This window comes from Alosa pseudoharengus, unplaced genomic scaffold, assembly GCF_046254945.1.
Source record: "Alosa pseudoharengus isolate Yale_2024_CS ecotype anadromous, Long Island Sound unplaced genomic scaffold, YU_APseudo_1.1 YU_APseudo_1.1_scf_10, whole genome shotgun sequence".
Taxonomy (NCBI): domain Eukaryota; kingdom Metazoa; phylum Chordata; class Actinopteri; order Clupeiformes; family Clupeidae; genus Alosa; species Alosa pseudoharengus.
The window spans coordinates 37,796,814-37,812,322 of record NW_027468565.1 but is presented as its reverse complement, the minus strand read 5'-3'; the positions used below and the strand labels follow the sequence as shown (position 1 = coordinate 37,812,322).

The 15,509-nt window shown below is 38.8% G+C and overlaps 2 protein-coding genes across 3 annotated transcripts; both read right to left on the bottom strand.

The window, feature by feature from the left end:
• Positions 1-219: 219 nt before the first annotated feature.
• Positions 220-5,281, bottom strand: LOC143107672 (E3 ubiquitin-protein ligase TRIM35-like). Its single transcript, XM_076271508.1, has 6 exons — positions 4,845-5,281; positions 2,799-2,894; positions 2,478-2,708; positions 2,347-2,369; positions 2,147-2,265; positions 220-1,768 (listed from the first exon to the last, which is right to left on the bottom strand). Exons 1-6 carry the CDS (start codon positions 5,253-5,255, stop codon positions 1,233-1,235), a joined length of 1,416 nt encoding a protein of 471 aa, XP_076127623.1. The 5' UTR covers positions 5,256-5,281; the 3' UTR covers positions 220-1,232.
• Positions 5,282-9,424: 4,143 nt separating this feature from the next.
• LOC143107646 (E3 ubiquitin-protein ligase TRIM35-like) lies at positions 9,425-13,931 on the bottom strand. Of its 2 annotated transcripts, XM_076271506.1 has the most exons (6): positions 13,404-13,931; positions 12,224-12,298; positions 11,903-12,133; positions 11,772-11,794; positions 11,572-11,690; positions 9,425-11,199 (listed from the first exon to the last, which is right to left on the bottom strand). In XM_076271506.1, the coding sequence occupies exons 1-6, from the start codon at positions 13,833-13,835 to the stop codon at positions 10,661-10,663; spliced, it is 1,419 nt and encodes a 472-aa protein (XP_076127621.1). In that variant the 5' UTR covers positions 13,836-13,931; the 3' UTR covers positions 9,425-10,660. The 2 variants fall into 2 exon arrangements, with proteins under 2 accessions (XP_076127621.1, XP_076127622.1); XM_076271507.1 differs by lacking the exon at positions 12,224-12,298.
• Between the last annotated feature and the right edge of the window lie 1,578 nt (positions 13,932-15,509).

Sequence of the window (15,509 nt, the reverse complement as noted above, 5' to 3'; positions counted from 1 at the left end):
AATTTTAATTTTAATGTGGGTCTGGCTCGTCAGGCTAGCCACAGGCAATAAGTTGAGAAAAACATAATCAGTTAATGCCTATTGTGACCTAAACATCATCTTATAAAGATCCCCTCCACACACACACACTTTCTCTCTCTCTCTCTGTAGTTGTTAGAGAGAGAGACTGACTTGTATATGTCAAAGTCAAAATGAAACATTCAATATCAGAAACCAAGAGAGGGGTGTGTGATTTATGCAGTGAATTTGTAAATGTATATCAAGTCCATTTACAGTAACGAAGTTGCAGTAAACATAATCAAACCATTGTTCTGATTGTTCTGGCAAAAATCATTATAGTTGACCCTACACATCCATATCATGACTTTGTTTCATTAGTCCAGAGAAATCATAAGATTGCTTCAGAGCAGATGTGGATCAGGAGAGGATTGCACTGTTGCTTAATCAACCCATGGCTGGGTCACCTGGGTAAGAGTGTGATTGACGGAAGACCCTAAACCTCTGATGACCCCAGTAAGCTAAATATCACTGAGGATGTGTCCTTGTGCAATATATATTATCTATATTTTCTATTTTGATTAAATGTAACTGAATTGGTTCCATTTCCAGACTAATTTCAATGTTCAAGTTTAAGCCTAAAACTACTAAACTGAGGTGTAGCTGAGGTGTACTGGATTAGCCTGGTTTTCACCAAACCCATTCACTTTGTGATATTTCAGTGAGAAAATGAACTGAGATACATTGAAAGCAATTTCACGTGTTTCAACCTAGTAATGCACCATATTATCAATATATAATGTTCTCAAACACTTTTTTTGTCAATTTTATCAATAAAGAAATGTTCCTGTTGTAAATGTGCACTGCCTTCTATGCAAGAGAAAATAATCTTGGAAAACATGTACCGGTATGTACATGGGTGTACATTTCTCCTTGAAGGAATTTGCTGACATGTTCACAGAACAACTCAAACTGAATGATGATTTAGATGAACACAGTGTTGTGGTGTAGTGTTGTTCTGTGTGGATGAAGACAGGTCCATGTGAGCAAACTGGTTGTAGTTACTTTTAGTAGCGGTGGCATGGCTGGATGTAAAGTTTACGCTTGGCCATTGCTTAGTTAAATAGTCCAGTCTCCAGAATGAGAAAACTCATCGCAAAGTACAGCTGCTAGCATCCTACCAAGTACAGATTGTTTCATAAGATTAAATGAAGCTTTGCACATTGAACACTAATTCAAAGTTTTTTCACTGTTAGGGATACCTTTAAAGGGCAGATCTGAAGACTCTCACTTGTATCAGTCTCAGTACAAAAATATGGAAACAACTTGTCCTTGAAAGTGTCCTTGTGCGTGTAAATGTGGGACATGTCACTGGGGTCGTAGAAGGACACTTCTCCTCTCTCATAGTCCAGCTGCACTCTGACCCTCTGAGGTGTAGTCTTCAGGGACAGGGTCTCAGGAGGTGCTTTATATTCATCATTTCTCTTACGTACTGTCCAGAACCCATATGATGGACCTATGATTGCCTCTCCCTTCCTCTCCACAGACTCCTTGGCTACACCCAAATTCCACTTGCTCCTGTCCCCCACCTGCACCTCCCAGCAGTGCTTTCCTGAGGTGAAGCCCTCAGAGCCCAGCACCATTCCATACTTCATAAAGCGCTCTGGATTGTTCAGCTGGTGCTGTTTGGTTTTCATGTCTGTTACACTTGTCAGGTCCTCAGACAAAATGTGACAGGGATTTGCGTTACTGGCGTCAAGGATTACAGGGTCTGTAAAAAAAATAATTCAGTATCAGTATCGATTAATGAGTATTAGCTTTGTTTGAATTTTAGCAGCATTTATGGCTATATTTGTGTGTAAAGAATTGAGAAGTCAAAAACATAACCTTATCTAATCTTTGAGTCTCACTTAGCACATTTACTTAGTTTATGATTTTGTCTCACACACTAAGCACAAGTTAAACCATGAGTGAGTGAAATCAAAATGGTAATTTCTTCACATCTGTTGCTATAGGCCATTTTGAACGTTTTGAACTAAAAATACACCTTTAACAACTGTATTCAACAAAATTACTGAAATTGCTGCCACCAAACCATTTCTGCACACATATTGAAGTCCTCAACATCAGGCCTGCTACAAGTACTTACGGTACTCTACAGTCTCCACCATCTTCTTACAGACTCTGTACTGGAGGTTGCCCAGGTGCTTGGCTACATCTATCAGAGCCCCTGATAGTAGTGGTGGGTCCTGTAGTGTACACTGGGCTCTGCAATCACACAGAAATCAGTCAACAAACAGAAGAACTGACAGCAGAGAAGAAGAGTCATGAGGAGTCATGATGACTTACCTGCTCTTTGTGCTCTGGTATCCCTACAATATAAAACACAAATATTGATCAACAGAATATAGTATACTGCATATGAGTAGAGTAGGTGATTGCATCATTATATGGATAAACAACGACAGCATTACAATGACCTTGAGAAAGGGCACGCTGTCCTGCTTCAGGTCATTTTCCATGTGCTGAATTGAGTCCTTTAAAGTCTCAATCTGCTCCTGAAGCGTCTTTATTTCTCTGCCAATCATCTTCCCCTTCTGCTCCTCTTCCTCCCTCAGTGCAGTCAGTCTGGCCTCCTCTTCCTCTCTCAGGAACTGATGGAGCTGCTCAAATACCTCCTTTATGCTTCTCTCTGTAGCAGCTAGCTGGCTCTGTACGCAGTGATAAACATATTTATAAATGTAATGTTAGAAAGCAATAGATTTTAAGTGTTTATGAGTGTAAATGTGTAAAATACTTACTTTTGTATGCTGCACCATGTCCTTATGAACCTTTTCAGTATCTGTGCATTTTTTCAGATTTTTCTGCATTTTCTCCAAGTCTGACTTCAGTTTCCCCTGACACAAAAATAAATGCTTGGATAATTAATACTATTTGTATTTGTTGTGAGGTTTCTCTTCAACATTAAAACAACTGAAATTGTGTAGGTGTATAATTCAATGTCTCGAACATACATACCATATGTTATGCTATATTGTTGGTTGCAACACAGCATTTAATGTATTTGTACCACTAGGCACACACACTTTTACAGTGAAAGAGTAATTATCAATATCAATAATTACCAGTATTATCAATAACTCAAATAGGTAACAAATAACAAAGTATGTATTACTTTTGTGCACTTATTGTAGTAGCCATTCATTCAATTATTTCGGATTATAATTAGAGCTCCTAAATTGGAATATTATATTTAAATTGAAATTATATTTGAATCAATTGTCCCATATTATGTTTTGTGCTAGTGTGCTGTATCTACTGCCTTAGTCTCCCTCTATAGGAAGCGGGAGAATTACCTATTTAAGGTGATGCAGCAACACGTGATTATAACCAAACTTGAATGGAATTTGGAACTTTGATCTGTACTGCAGACTCTTTCTTTTTGCAGTTTATGTTTATTTAATTTTGTTACTAAATCCACTCATCAAAAAGAAAGCAATAACTCTCACAATTTTCATTTAAAACATGTGTCAGAGTACAGCACCAGTCTACTCTGGAAATGAACAAAAATGGGGAAAGTTTGATGGACAAGAAAAACTAAAAACATAGCTGTTTTTATCTCTGCTTCCAGGGTTCCTACACATTTTCCATTTCAAAATGCCATACTTTTTCCATACTCAAATTTCAAAACTTTGCAGCAGATTTTTCTGCCTATTTGACATCACAATAAAAAAGGCCCTAATTTAAATCATGGGCCAAGTGCAAAGTTTACTGTTTAACTAATTTTATGCACAAACATAAGTGGATCAACTCAATGCTCTTAAGCCACATGTAGTTCATGCATGAGACACTTCGCTCCTTCACTGACTTTGTACTTTGCCCATTTAAATTAGGGCTCTAAATGTTTATTACCTAAATAAATTATATACTGTATGCTATTTCGTTGCAGAATATTGCATCTGTAAAACCTTGAGCTGCACACATGTCGCCATTTGAAATCTGTATCCAACCAGGCTCTTTATTTAGTATTAACTTATAGCCCTCAGAAAACTTGCAATTGGCCATTGTTGAATAATATTTGTAAAGGAAGCTCTGTACTGGACTGTGCTTTCAATCAATTTTCTTTTTCTTTTTAAATTCCATATGTATGAAACATGCAATAGTTCACTGCTAGAAGAGGCCTCAGAAATCACCTCAGACATATGTTTTGGTTGCAATAGCACAGTTATTAGAGAATACAGTGTCTATTTCTTGATATATTTGACCAGTTACCATACCAGTTTGCCAGTACATACACACAATGGTGTAGGGCACTGGCCTACAGCCTAGATTCAACACAACAAATCACACTGTCCCACAACTCGCCTTACTTCTTTCAAAGTCAATGATATCAAGCTCATTATGGTCTCACATTTGTGAACATTTTGCCAATTTTATATTTTAGAAAACAATATACTGTAGATACATTGCGGTAGTCCGGAAGTACAAATATTTTCCACAACTACTTTTCTTTTTTCTTATCCAGGCCCGGACAATTCTAAAATCTAATTCCATACTGTTCCATACATACACACTTTGTCATTCTCAATTGCCTCATTTGCCTTGTCTTAAAAGTAAGGTAAAAGAATTTCCTTTGGACAAATATCTCTGTAAGATATACAGTAGGGCATAAAAGAGACTACAGAATCCCAAGAAAATCTGTATCACAACATGCAAACATGTTCAAAGATCTTTGTTCAAAGTTCATTTAGCTCCTTTTACTCATGTGATCTTTACCACATTCCTAATGCCATATGATCTCTTATTCAAAATGTTGTCTTATTTATTAATCCTTTTAGCTGTCTTACCTTCATGTCCTGTACGGCCTCCTCTAAGGGTATGACTTTGTGTCCAGAGTGCTGTGTGGGGTTTTGGCAGTCGTCACACACAGCCCTGTCCTCGTCCACGCAGAACCACGCTGGTGTTTTAGTGTGTTTACTGCACACCACCTCCTTCCCCTCGTCTGTGTTTTTATCCAGTTTAAGGCGTCCAGCGAAGGAGTCAGCCAGTTCCTTCAAGGAGAAATTAATCGCTGGATCATTCTTAGATGACCTTCTCTTACAGATAGGACAGTTCTTGTTCTTTACTTGTTCCCAGAATTTAGTAAGACATGTCTTACAAAAGCTGTGATTACACCCAAGAGAGACAGGGTCCTTAAATGTCTCAGAGCAAACATAACAACGCAGCAAACTCTGGAAAACCTGCTGTTTCTCAGCCATCTTCACACCCTGGAATGGTGTCTGACTGCCTGTTTGGCTACTCTTTAATCTGAGATTACTTCCTGCTCCAAAATCAAAAGCGAAAGTTTACCAAAATGAAGTCCTTCTTGACTGTCTTTCATATCTCCATCATATTTTTGTCCACAAGTCATTTACATCTGTCTCTGTAGAATTTGTTATATACAGTAATGTTATTTATAGTTTCCTTAAAAGATATATGCTTTACCATTTCTGCCCAGTAGATGGCTCTTGATTACGGATGCTATTTAAACTTGAAATCTTCTGCAACTGTGGATTTGTTTGTGTGTAGGTATTGGGTTCCTATCTGGTGGGTACCTGTGGTCATATATCTGACCTATTACTGCTGGATCTCTCCAGGGAGTCAGGTGAGACCACTATCACTTCCACAAGAACCCTAACACACAGAGAGGTGTCAGACTGGGGGGGGGGGGGGGGGGGGGGGTAGGGGGGGACTGATTATAGGGGAAGAGGGCCCTTGAAAAGTCTGGAATATATTTTATTTTTCCTGAATATTTTCATTTCCAAATGAAATGCCATAGGGAATGTTTAAGACAAAATGTAAAGGTAATTTGTAAAGTGTATTTGCTTAATAACTGGTTGGTTGACTGACTGAATTTTGTATATAAAAAATAGTGAAGACCTTCTAAGGTTACACTTACCCTTGCTAAAGTGTAAAATGGTTTAGTCCGCCTGCAGGATGATGGTGACAGGTACTGTAGGCTATGCACTTTTTGTTGTTGTCAAATTGATAAACATGTTTTCTTAAGTTGCTTGTGTTTTATCTATTTGCAAGTGTTTTGTCGATTTGTATTGTTATAAATTGCAGGTTGTTTGCACCCATCGAGTTGCTCTGATGAGAATGGCCCTTGTAATTCGCTTTGGATAAAATTGTCTGCTAAATGCTAAGGATTATATGAGGATTATATACTGTACTCTGAACAATTTTTTTAACAATGTGGAAAGATTTAAGTGGACTAGTCCAGCCTATTTCCACACAAATAGTTAGAGGAATAGTGACAAGATATACAGTCCCTTTCACACAAACACAACGACTGCTTTTATTGTGTATACCATCACATAGTCTGTGCAGTCAAATTGGTCTGACAGCTCATGTCCCCTCCTGTCAAGGGTTTTCAGCTTTGGGTGTATTATTAATTTGATACTAACTATTAACTCTCTTTTACTTTCAGAAAGGTCTTGATGAGGTAAGTTTAACAGATGTCACCTTTACATTATTCAAAGCTGCTAGCCTATAGTTACTTGTCCTATAAAGATTAAATCTGAATTTGAGCAGGCAAAATATCATTGGTACAGTATACAGCACAGGGTAGTGTTCAAGCACATAAACCCTCTCTTAATACCAGTCCAGTATTATGGGGCTTATTTATTCTGCACCATGGATGGTGGGCCTGTGTCTATCCTTTTGTTATAATATATCTTCATTTGACTTGTGACACTAGACTAATCAAACCTGTATGCACCTGCAGTACCTCCCACTACCATACATGTTTTTCAACAGTAAAATTCATTACTCACTGATTTTCTTACATTCCTATCATCAGATATCTCATTTTTTTCTCAGTGAGTGCTGAGAACAGATCTGAAACATCCTCATTCAGAGCGCCTCAGGCATCTCTCCGATCAGACGTCAGTTCTGTATCTCTGGGGTCGACATCCAGCTCTTCATCCGTGAGCTCTGGATATGAGTCTGCCAGTTCTGATGCTGGATCCATGAAAAGCTCCAGGTCCACTAGATTTACTCATTTCTTCAAGAGAAAAGGAAACCTTGGAGTAGTCGCTGAGGATCAGGAGAGATCAATTCATCACAACAAACGGAGAGGTCACCATACAACAAGAAGAAAAAGGACTATCACTGAGTAAGTACTGTAGATGAATCGGGTAGTAAATAATAGCCTCAGAAAGTACACTTTGTATGGTTAAAAATAGCATATATGTCTCGTGTCACATGGTCATATCCTTTTATCTCTTAGCATTACCATGTTTTAACCATTGAGATTATATTGTGCTTTATATTATTTCACTGATATTATATAAGGGAATGAGGGAATTTATATTGAGGGAATACATGAATCATGGACCAGATCTTCTCTTTCACACCAAACTGTACAATATGTATTTTAATGAATATGTTAAATAGATTACATTGATTGTATGTGAAATTATGAAGAGTTTGTAACAAACATTCTGTATTTAAAATGTCATAATAATTTATTAAAAGCTGTTTCTTTGATTAAAAGGGTATTTGACGTCAACACAGTATGAGGTTTATCACAAAACAGAGGTTTATGGGATTGTCCTGGCATCTATGACAGGAGAAAAAAGGCTGCACTTTGCATACAAAAGTGTTTATTGTCCTGACATATTTGTGGTTGTATCACCCAGGCCCACAGAGGACAACCCATCAGAACCGTATGCAGTTCTGCAGGAACAGCAGCAGTGGATCAGCGCCAGCTCAGAGCCATGTCTGGCCCAGAGTCACGTTACATGAGCCCAGACTGATCTCATCCCCACACAGCCTCTCTACCCCACACAGCCTCTCTACCCCACACAGTCTCTCTACCAGACTGGTTTCCAGACTCACTACTTTGTTTGACTTTGTGAAGAAAGTCTGGCCTCTCATGATTGGGAAACATTTCTAGCTCTAGCATTGTAAGGGACCAACCTAACCAATCACATTGATCAGGGATTCCAAACATTACTTCCTACTTTGATTAACCTTTGCAAACTGATAATAATCGGCATCAGTAGTCAGGAAATAATGTATGTTTGTTTATGTTTGCAGACGTTTACTACCATTTCCCACAGCTACATTGATTTTGAAACTATAGCGTCATACCCTCTCGTCACTGATTGGCCCAGCACCCTTTGTGTCAGATGCCAGACTAGTATCTCAGTGAAATGAAAATGATAGCATGCTTACTGGTTTCTGACACTGTTCCCTAAGTGAAATGTCCCAGTAATATTTAGTGATAAGAGCTGTTTTTCCTCTAAGTACTTAGGAAAGGTGCTTGAATGCTTCCTTTCAAATCTCCTTTAGCATAGGGCAAACTACTGAAGCATCCTTTGAAAAGAAAAGTGAGTGACACCACAATGCCCTGTGCCAAGTCATTAAAACCCACCTTCTAGTGAGTGCACAGGGAGTCGGATTCTCTTTACACAGTGGTTGTCTTTTCCTAAGTCCTTATGAATTCATCTTCATGATGTTTTACACTGAGGTCAAGGGGAAAGTGGATAGAAAAAGGCAACAGGACAGGAAAGTTTGAGTGCAGCCTGAGAGACATGTTGTGTATGTTCATGTCCCATATGACCTGCAGGGGGCACTGTGGGCTTGCACATGCTCTGGGTCAAATCTAGACTGAATATGATAATCTTAGAATCCCTGAGACTGAATTCAGTGCTGAGCCTGTGGCAGCTGTATTCTCCCAGCGCTCATTGTTGCTGTTGTTTTTCCACAGAGTTTCTTATCCTACTGAGCAACTGTACTAAGGTCAGATCTATTCTAGGGATGTAGGGAATATGAGGTCATGTTTCCTGCTTTCATGAAGTGTATACAGCTCAAACTCCCTCTTATATTAAGCCTAATGTGGCATGGTTTTGCTGGCAAAGTGTCTGTACTTGGATTGTTGTGTACTATCTAGATATCTTATGTCACCTATTTATAAAACAGATAATATATCAAAAAGAGTGAGAGTGATGTGTAATTTACTTTTACCTTTGTAAATTAACTCACATAAATATATAAAGTAAGGGCATATCCTCCATAGGATTATGCAGCACAGAACCCTAATCAGGTTCTAGATGCCATAAGGTTTTGATAGATGGCCATTGGCCAAGACAGAAGAAGTGATCAGAGACATAATTTTTACTATGAATACATATATTCATATCTAGGCCCTGAATCTGATACCGATCTAACCTGGACCCTGAAATGGTCTATTTGTCCATTTTTCTCTTTCACTAGAAAAGAAAGGGAAACTCAACATGGATATCTATAGCAGGTGAAATATGCGCCACAGTGCATAAAAAAATAGCACCACTCTTCAAAATTGATCATTATGACCCAGAATGAGCATCATGTCATGCCACAGGCTAGCCTAGAAATCTAGAGGCACCCTAGCGGTAGCAAATGTAATTTTAATTTTAATGTGGGTCTGGCTCGTCAGGCTAGCCACAGGCAATAAGTTGAGAAAAACATAATCAGTTAATGCCTATTGTGACCTAAACATCATCTTATAAAGATCCCCTCCACACACACACACTTTCTCTCTCTCTCTCTCTGTGTAGTTGTTAGAAATATGTCAAAGTCAAAATGAAACATTCAATATCAGAAACCAAGAGAGGGGTGTGTGATTTATGCAGTGAATTTGTAAATGTATATCAAGTCCATTTACAGTAACGAAGTTGCAGTAAACATAATCAAACCATTGTTCTGATTGTTCTGCAAAAATCATTATAGTTGACCCAACACATCCATATCATGACTTTGTTTCATTAGTCCAGAGAAATCATAAGATTGCTTCAGAGCAGATGTGGATCAGGAGAGGATTGCACTGTTGCTTAATCAACCCATGGCTGGGTCACCTGGGTAAGAGTGTGATTGACGGAAGACCCTAAACATCTGATGACCCCAGTAAGCTAAACATCACTGAGGATGTGTCCTTGTGCAATATATATTATCTATATTTTCTATTTTGATTAAATGTAACTGAGTTGGTTCCATTTCCAGACTAATTTCAATGTTCAAGTTTAAGCCTAAAACTACTAAACTGAGGTGTAGCCTACTGGATTAGCCTGGTTTTCACCAAACACATTCACTTTGTGATATTTCAGTGAGAAAATGAACTGAGATACATTGAAAGCAATTTCACATGTTTCAACCTAGTAATGCACCATATTATCAATATATAATGCTCTGAAACACTTTTGTTGTGTCAATTTTATCAATAAAGAAATGTTCCTGTTGTAAATGTGCACTGCCTTCTATGCAAGAGAAAATAATCTTGGAAAACATGTACCGGTATGTACATGGGTGTACATTTCTCCTTGAAGGAATTTGCTGACATGTTCACAGAACAACTCAAACTGAATGATGATTTAGATGAACACAGTGTTGTGGTGTGGGCCACTAAAACACCCAGATTGTTCTGTGTGGATGAAGACAGGTCCATGTGGGCAATGGAGCAACTGGCTGAAGTTACATTTAGTAGCTGTAGCTGGATGTAAAGTTTACGCTTGGTCATTGCTTAGTTAAATAGTCCAGTCTCCAGAATGAGAAAACTCATCACAAAGTACAGCTGCTAGCATCCTACCAAGTACAGATTGTTTAACAAGATTAAATGAAGCTTTGCACATTGAACACTAATTCAAAGATTTTTCACTTTTAGGGATACCTTTAAAGGGCAGATCTGAAGACTCTCTTCACTTGTATCAGTCTCAGTACAAAAAAATGGGAACAACTTGTCCTTAAAAGAGTCCTTGTACGTGTAAATGTGGGACATGTCACAGGGGTCGTAGAAGGACACTTCTCCTCTCTCATAGTCCAGCTGCACTCTGACCCTCTGAGGTTTAGCCTTCAGGGAGAGGGTCTCAGGAGGTGCTCTATATTCATCATTAGTCTTCTTTACAGCCCAGAACCCATATTTTGGATTTAAGCGTGTCTCTCCCTTCCTCTCCACAGACTCCTTGGCTACACCCAAACTCCACTTGCTCCTGTCCCCCACCTGCACCTCCCAGCAGTGCTTTCCTGAGGTGAAGCCCTCAGAGCCCAGCACCATTAGATAAGTCATAAAGCGCTCTGGGTTGTCCAGCTGGTGCTGATTGGTTTTCATCTCTCTTACATTTGTCAGGTCAGCAGAAATAAAGTGGTAGCGACTTGCGGTACTGACGTCCAGGATTACAGGGTCTGTAAAAAATATCATTGAGTATTGATTAATGAGTGTTAGCTTTGTTTGAATTTTAGCAGCCTTTATGGCTATATTTATGTATAAAGAATTGAGAAGTCAAAAACATAACCTTATCTAATATTTAAGTCTCACTTAGCACATTTATTTAGTTTATGATTTTGTCTCACACACTAAGCACAAGTTAAACCATGAGTGAGTTAAATCAAAATGGTAATTTCTTCACATCTGTTACTATAGGCCATTTTGAACGTTTTGAACTAAAAATACACCTTTAACAACTGTATTCAACAAAATTACTGATATTGCCGCCACCAGACTATTTCTGCACACACACTGAGGTCCTCAAGATCAGGCCTGCTACAAGTACTTACAGTACTCTACAGTCTCCACCATCTTCTCACAGACTCTGTACTTGAGGTTGCCCAGGTGCTTGGCTACATCTATCAGAGCCCCTGATAGCAGCGGTGGGTCCCGTAGTGTGCACTGGGCTCTGCAATCACACAGAACTCAGTCAACAGACAGAACAACTGACAGCAGAGAAGAAGAGTCATGAGGAGTCATGATAACTTACCTGCTCTTTGTGCTCTGGTATCCCTACAATATAAAACACAAATATTGATCAGAATAATATAGTATACTGCATATGAGTAGAGTAGGTGATTGCATCATTATATGGATAAACAACGACAGCATTACAATGACCTTGAGAAAGGGCACGCTGTCCTGCTTCAGGTCATTTTCCATGTGCTGAATTGAGTCCTTTAAAGTCTGAATCTGCTCCTGAAGCGTCTTTATTTCACTGCCAATCATCTTCCCCTTCTGCTCCTCTTCCTCCCTCAGTGCAGTCAGTCTGGCCTCCTCTTCCTCTCTCAGGAACTGATGGAGCTGCTCAAATACCTCCTTTATGCTTCTCTCTGTAGCAGCTAGCTGGCTCTGTACACAGTGATAAACATATTTATGAATGTAATGTTAGAAAGCAATAGATTTTAAGTGTTTATGAGTGTAAATGTGTAAAATACTCACTTTTGTATGCTGCACCATGTCTTTATAAACCTTTTCAGTATCTGTGCATTTTTTCAGACTTTTCTGCATTTTCTCCTAACACAAAAATAAATGCTTTGATAATTAATACTCTATTTGTATTTGTTGTGAGGTTTCTCTTCAACATTAAAACAACAGAAACTGTGTAGGTGTATAATTCATTGTCTCGAACATACATACCATATGATATGCTATATTGTTGGTTGCAACACAGCATTTAATAGGCACATACTTTTGTGCACTTATTGTAGGAGCCATTCATTCAATTATTTCAGATTATAATTAGAGCTCCTAAATTGGAATATTATATTTAAATTGAAATTATATTTTAATCAATTGTCCCATATTATGTTTTGTGCTAGTGTGCTGTATCTACTGCCTTAGTCTCCCTCTATAGGAAGCGGGAGAATTACCTATTTAAGGTGATGCAGCAACACGTGATTATAACCAAACTTGAATGGAATTTGGAACTTTGATCTGTACTGCAGACTCTTTCTTTTTGCAGTTTATGTTTATTTAATTTTGTTAATAAATCCACTCATCAAAAAGAAAGCAATAACTCTCACAATCTTCATTTAAAACACGTGTCAGACTACAGCACCAGTCTACTCCAAGGAAGTGAACAAAAATGGGGAAAGTTTAACGGACAAGAAAAACTAAAAACTTAACCTGTTTTTATCTCTGCTTCCAGGGTTCCTACACATTTTCCATTTTTAAAATTCCATACATTTTCCATATTTAGTATTAACTTACAGCCCTCAGAAAACTTGCAGTTGGCCATTGTTGAATAATATTTGTAAAGGAAGCTCTGTACTGGATTGTGCTTTCAAACTATTTTCCTTTTCATTTTTAATTCTCCATATGTATGAAACATTAAATAGTTCACTGATATAGCAGAGGCCTCAGAAATCACCTCAGACATATGTTTTGGTTGCAATAACACAGTTATTAGAGAATACAGTGTCTATTCTTGATTCATTTGACCAGTTACCATACCGGTGTATGGCACTGACCTACAGCCTTAACACAGAAACAAATCATGATTTGTTTCTGTGTTAAGGCTGTAGGTCAGTGCCATACACCGGTATGGTAACTAATGCTGTAGGCTATCACCACCTATTAGAAATGCTGTTTTTTTTATTAACCCTTTTAGCTGTCTTACCTTAATGTCCTGTACGGCCTCCTCTAAGCGTATGACGTTGTGTCCAGAGTGCTTTGGTGGGTTTTGGCAGTCGTCACACACAGCCCTGTCCTCGTCCACACAGAACCACGCTGGTGTTTTAGTGTGTTTACTGCACACCACCTCCTTCCCCTCGTCTGGGTTTTTATCCAGTTTAGGGCGTCCAGCGAAGGAGTCCGCCAATTCTTTCAAGGAGAAATGAATCGCCGGATCCTCCATTGATGACTTTCTCTTACAGACAGGACAGTTCTTATTCTTTGCTTTTCCCCAGAATTTAGACAGACATGTCTGACAAAAGCTGTGATTACAGTGAAGAGAGACAGGATCCTTAAATGTCTCAGAGCAAACATGGCAGCACAGATACTTCTCGACAACCTGCTGTTTCTCAGCCATCTTCACACCCTGGAATGGCATCTGTCTACCTGTTTGGCTACTCTTGTAATCAGAGTTTTCTTCCTGCTTCAAGATTGAAAACGAAAGTTTAACATGATGACCTGCTTCTTGAATGCCATGATTATTTTCTTTCATATCCTCAGTCATATCATATCATGAATTACATTTTGATGTTGGCTCACAAGACACACCACCAAACTTGTAACATACTAAATGACTTCAATTTTCACTAACCGGTAGAATCTGCTGTACCACATTATACCCATAGATGGCTCTACATCAGGTTTGTTAAAATCAGGGGAGCTCATGTTGGCTTATAGCGTGTTGTCATTTTACCCATATATTTTATTTATACTTCCACATTTTCTTCTAAATTGTGTTTCATTATTATATTTGCATCACCATCATGATCATGAATATTATGATATGGGTTACATTTTATCATCACATCAACTTTACTTTGCTCTCTGTGGTTAGCGCCATTCATCTCACTTGCTGGCAGTCAACTCTGAGCAAGATCCTCCCAACCACTTTGTCCCTCAGGCTACAAGACTTATGAGCTAATCACGCATTACTTGAAACTGGTTATACACCTGTATTATAAATGTATGTTGAGAGACCTTGTGCAATGACATAACAATGACAGCTTTGTTACTTAGGACTAGATGTTGACATCCCTATTTTACATGAGATGTTCGACACAGTGGGAAGGTGAGTGATGGCACCTTTCTGGATTATCAAGTGGGTGGCCTCCTTCCTCAACGTTTTCCTGATAGTCCCACAACCTCTCCAGAGGGTTCAGCAGTGAATCCTAGCATCCCGGGCTCACCCCCTAGACACCACCCACAGTTGAGGCCCATGTGGAGTCCTTTCTCTTCATCCAAAGCCACTGAATGCCCTTTTCAGAAGTTCTGGAGACATCTTTCAGTGCTTGCAGGGGGGCCTTTCCTCACACTCCCATCTCCCGGAGTAGCCTTATAAAACCTCGACTGGATGGATCTCTACTTTCCAGCCACATGGTTGCGCGTCGGCTGCAAGCTCGACATACCTCAGCTTCTTGCACTCAACCAGCTATGCTTTTGTTTCATGTTGAAGGAACAAGGTGATGTTATATGGGACATTCAACATTTTGTTGCTGCAATAGGACTTTGACATCCTATGTGCCTGTGACATCTGTCTGCAACAATATTTTTTGTTGAGTGACACTTGTCAGGACTATAAATTGGCCTTTACACAGTGACAGCATATTATGAGTTCAGTTGAGATGAGTTTGAGCTGTTATTTTAAAATAAAAAATACATATTGTTACTTTGAAAATATGTGAAAGGCTTTTTTTCTTACATCTGTCAGACCATTTTCTCAACCCAACAAAATGATTTGCTTCATGAATTAAGCTGTCCTCATTTGGACATCAAAAGAAAGGTCTTTAAGTAATTTTTATGCTGGTTACACAGACCAACATGGGCATTGAAGAAAGTTGTTAAATACAGTATAATATACAGTAGATATGTCGTGGCAGATATTCAGACTCGGGCCAGAAATTAAGTCCAAACATCTTGCCCACAACGTAACAAAAATACACCATTATAAGTGCTGAAGTCAAAAACTTCTCCCAAAAAGAAGGCTCAAAAGTCCGGCAGAGTTCCGTGCAAAAATTCCTTTAATGACTACATAGCGCAAAGCCTGAGTGGATCG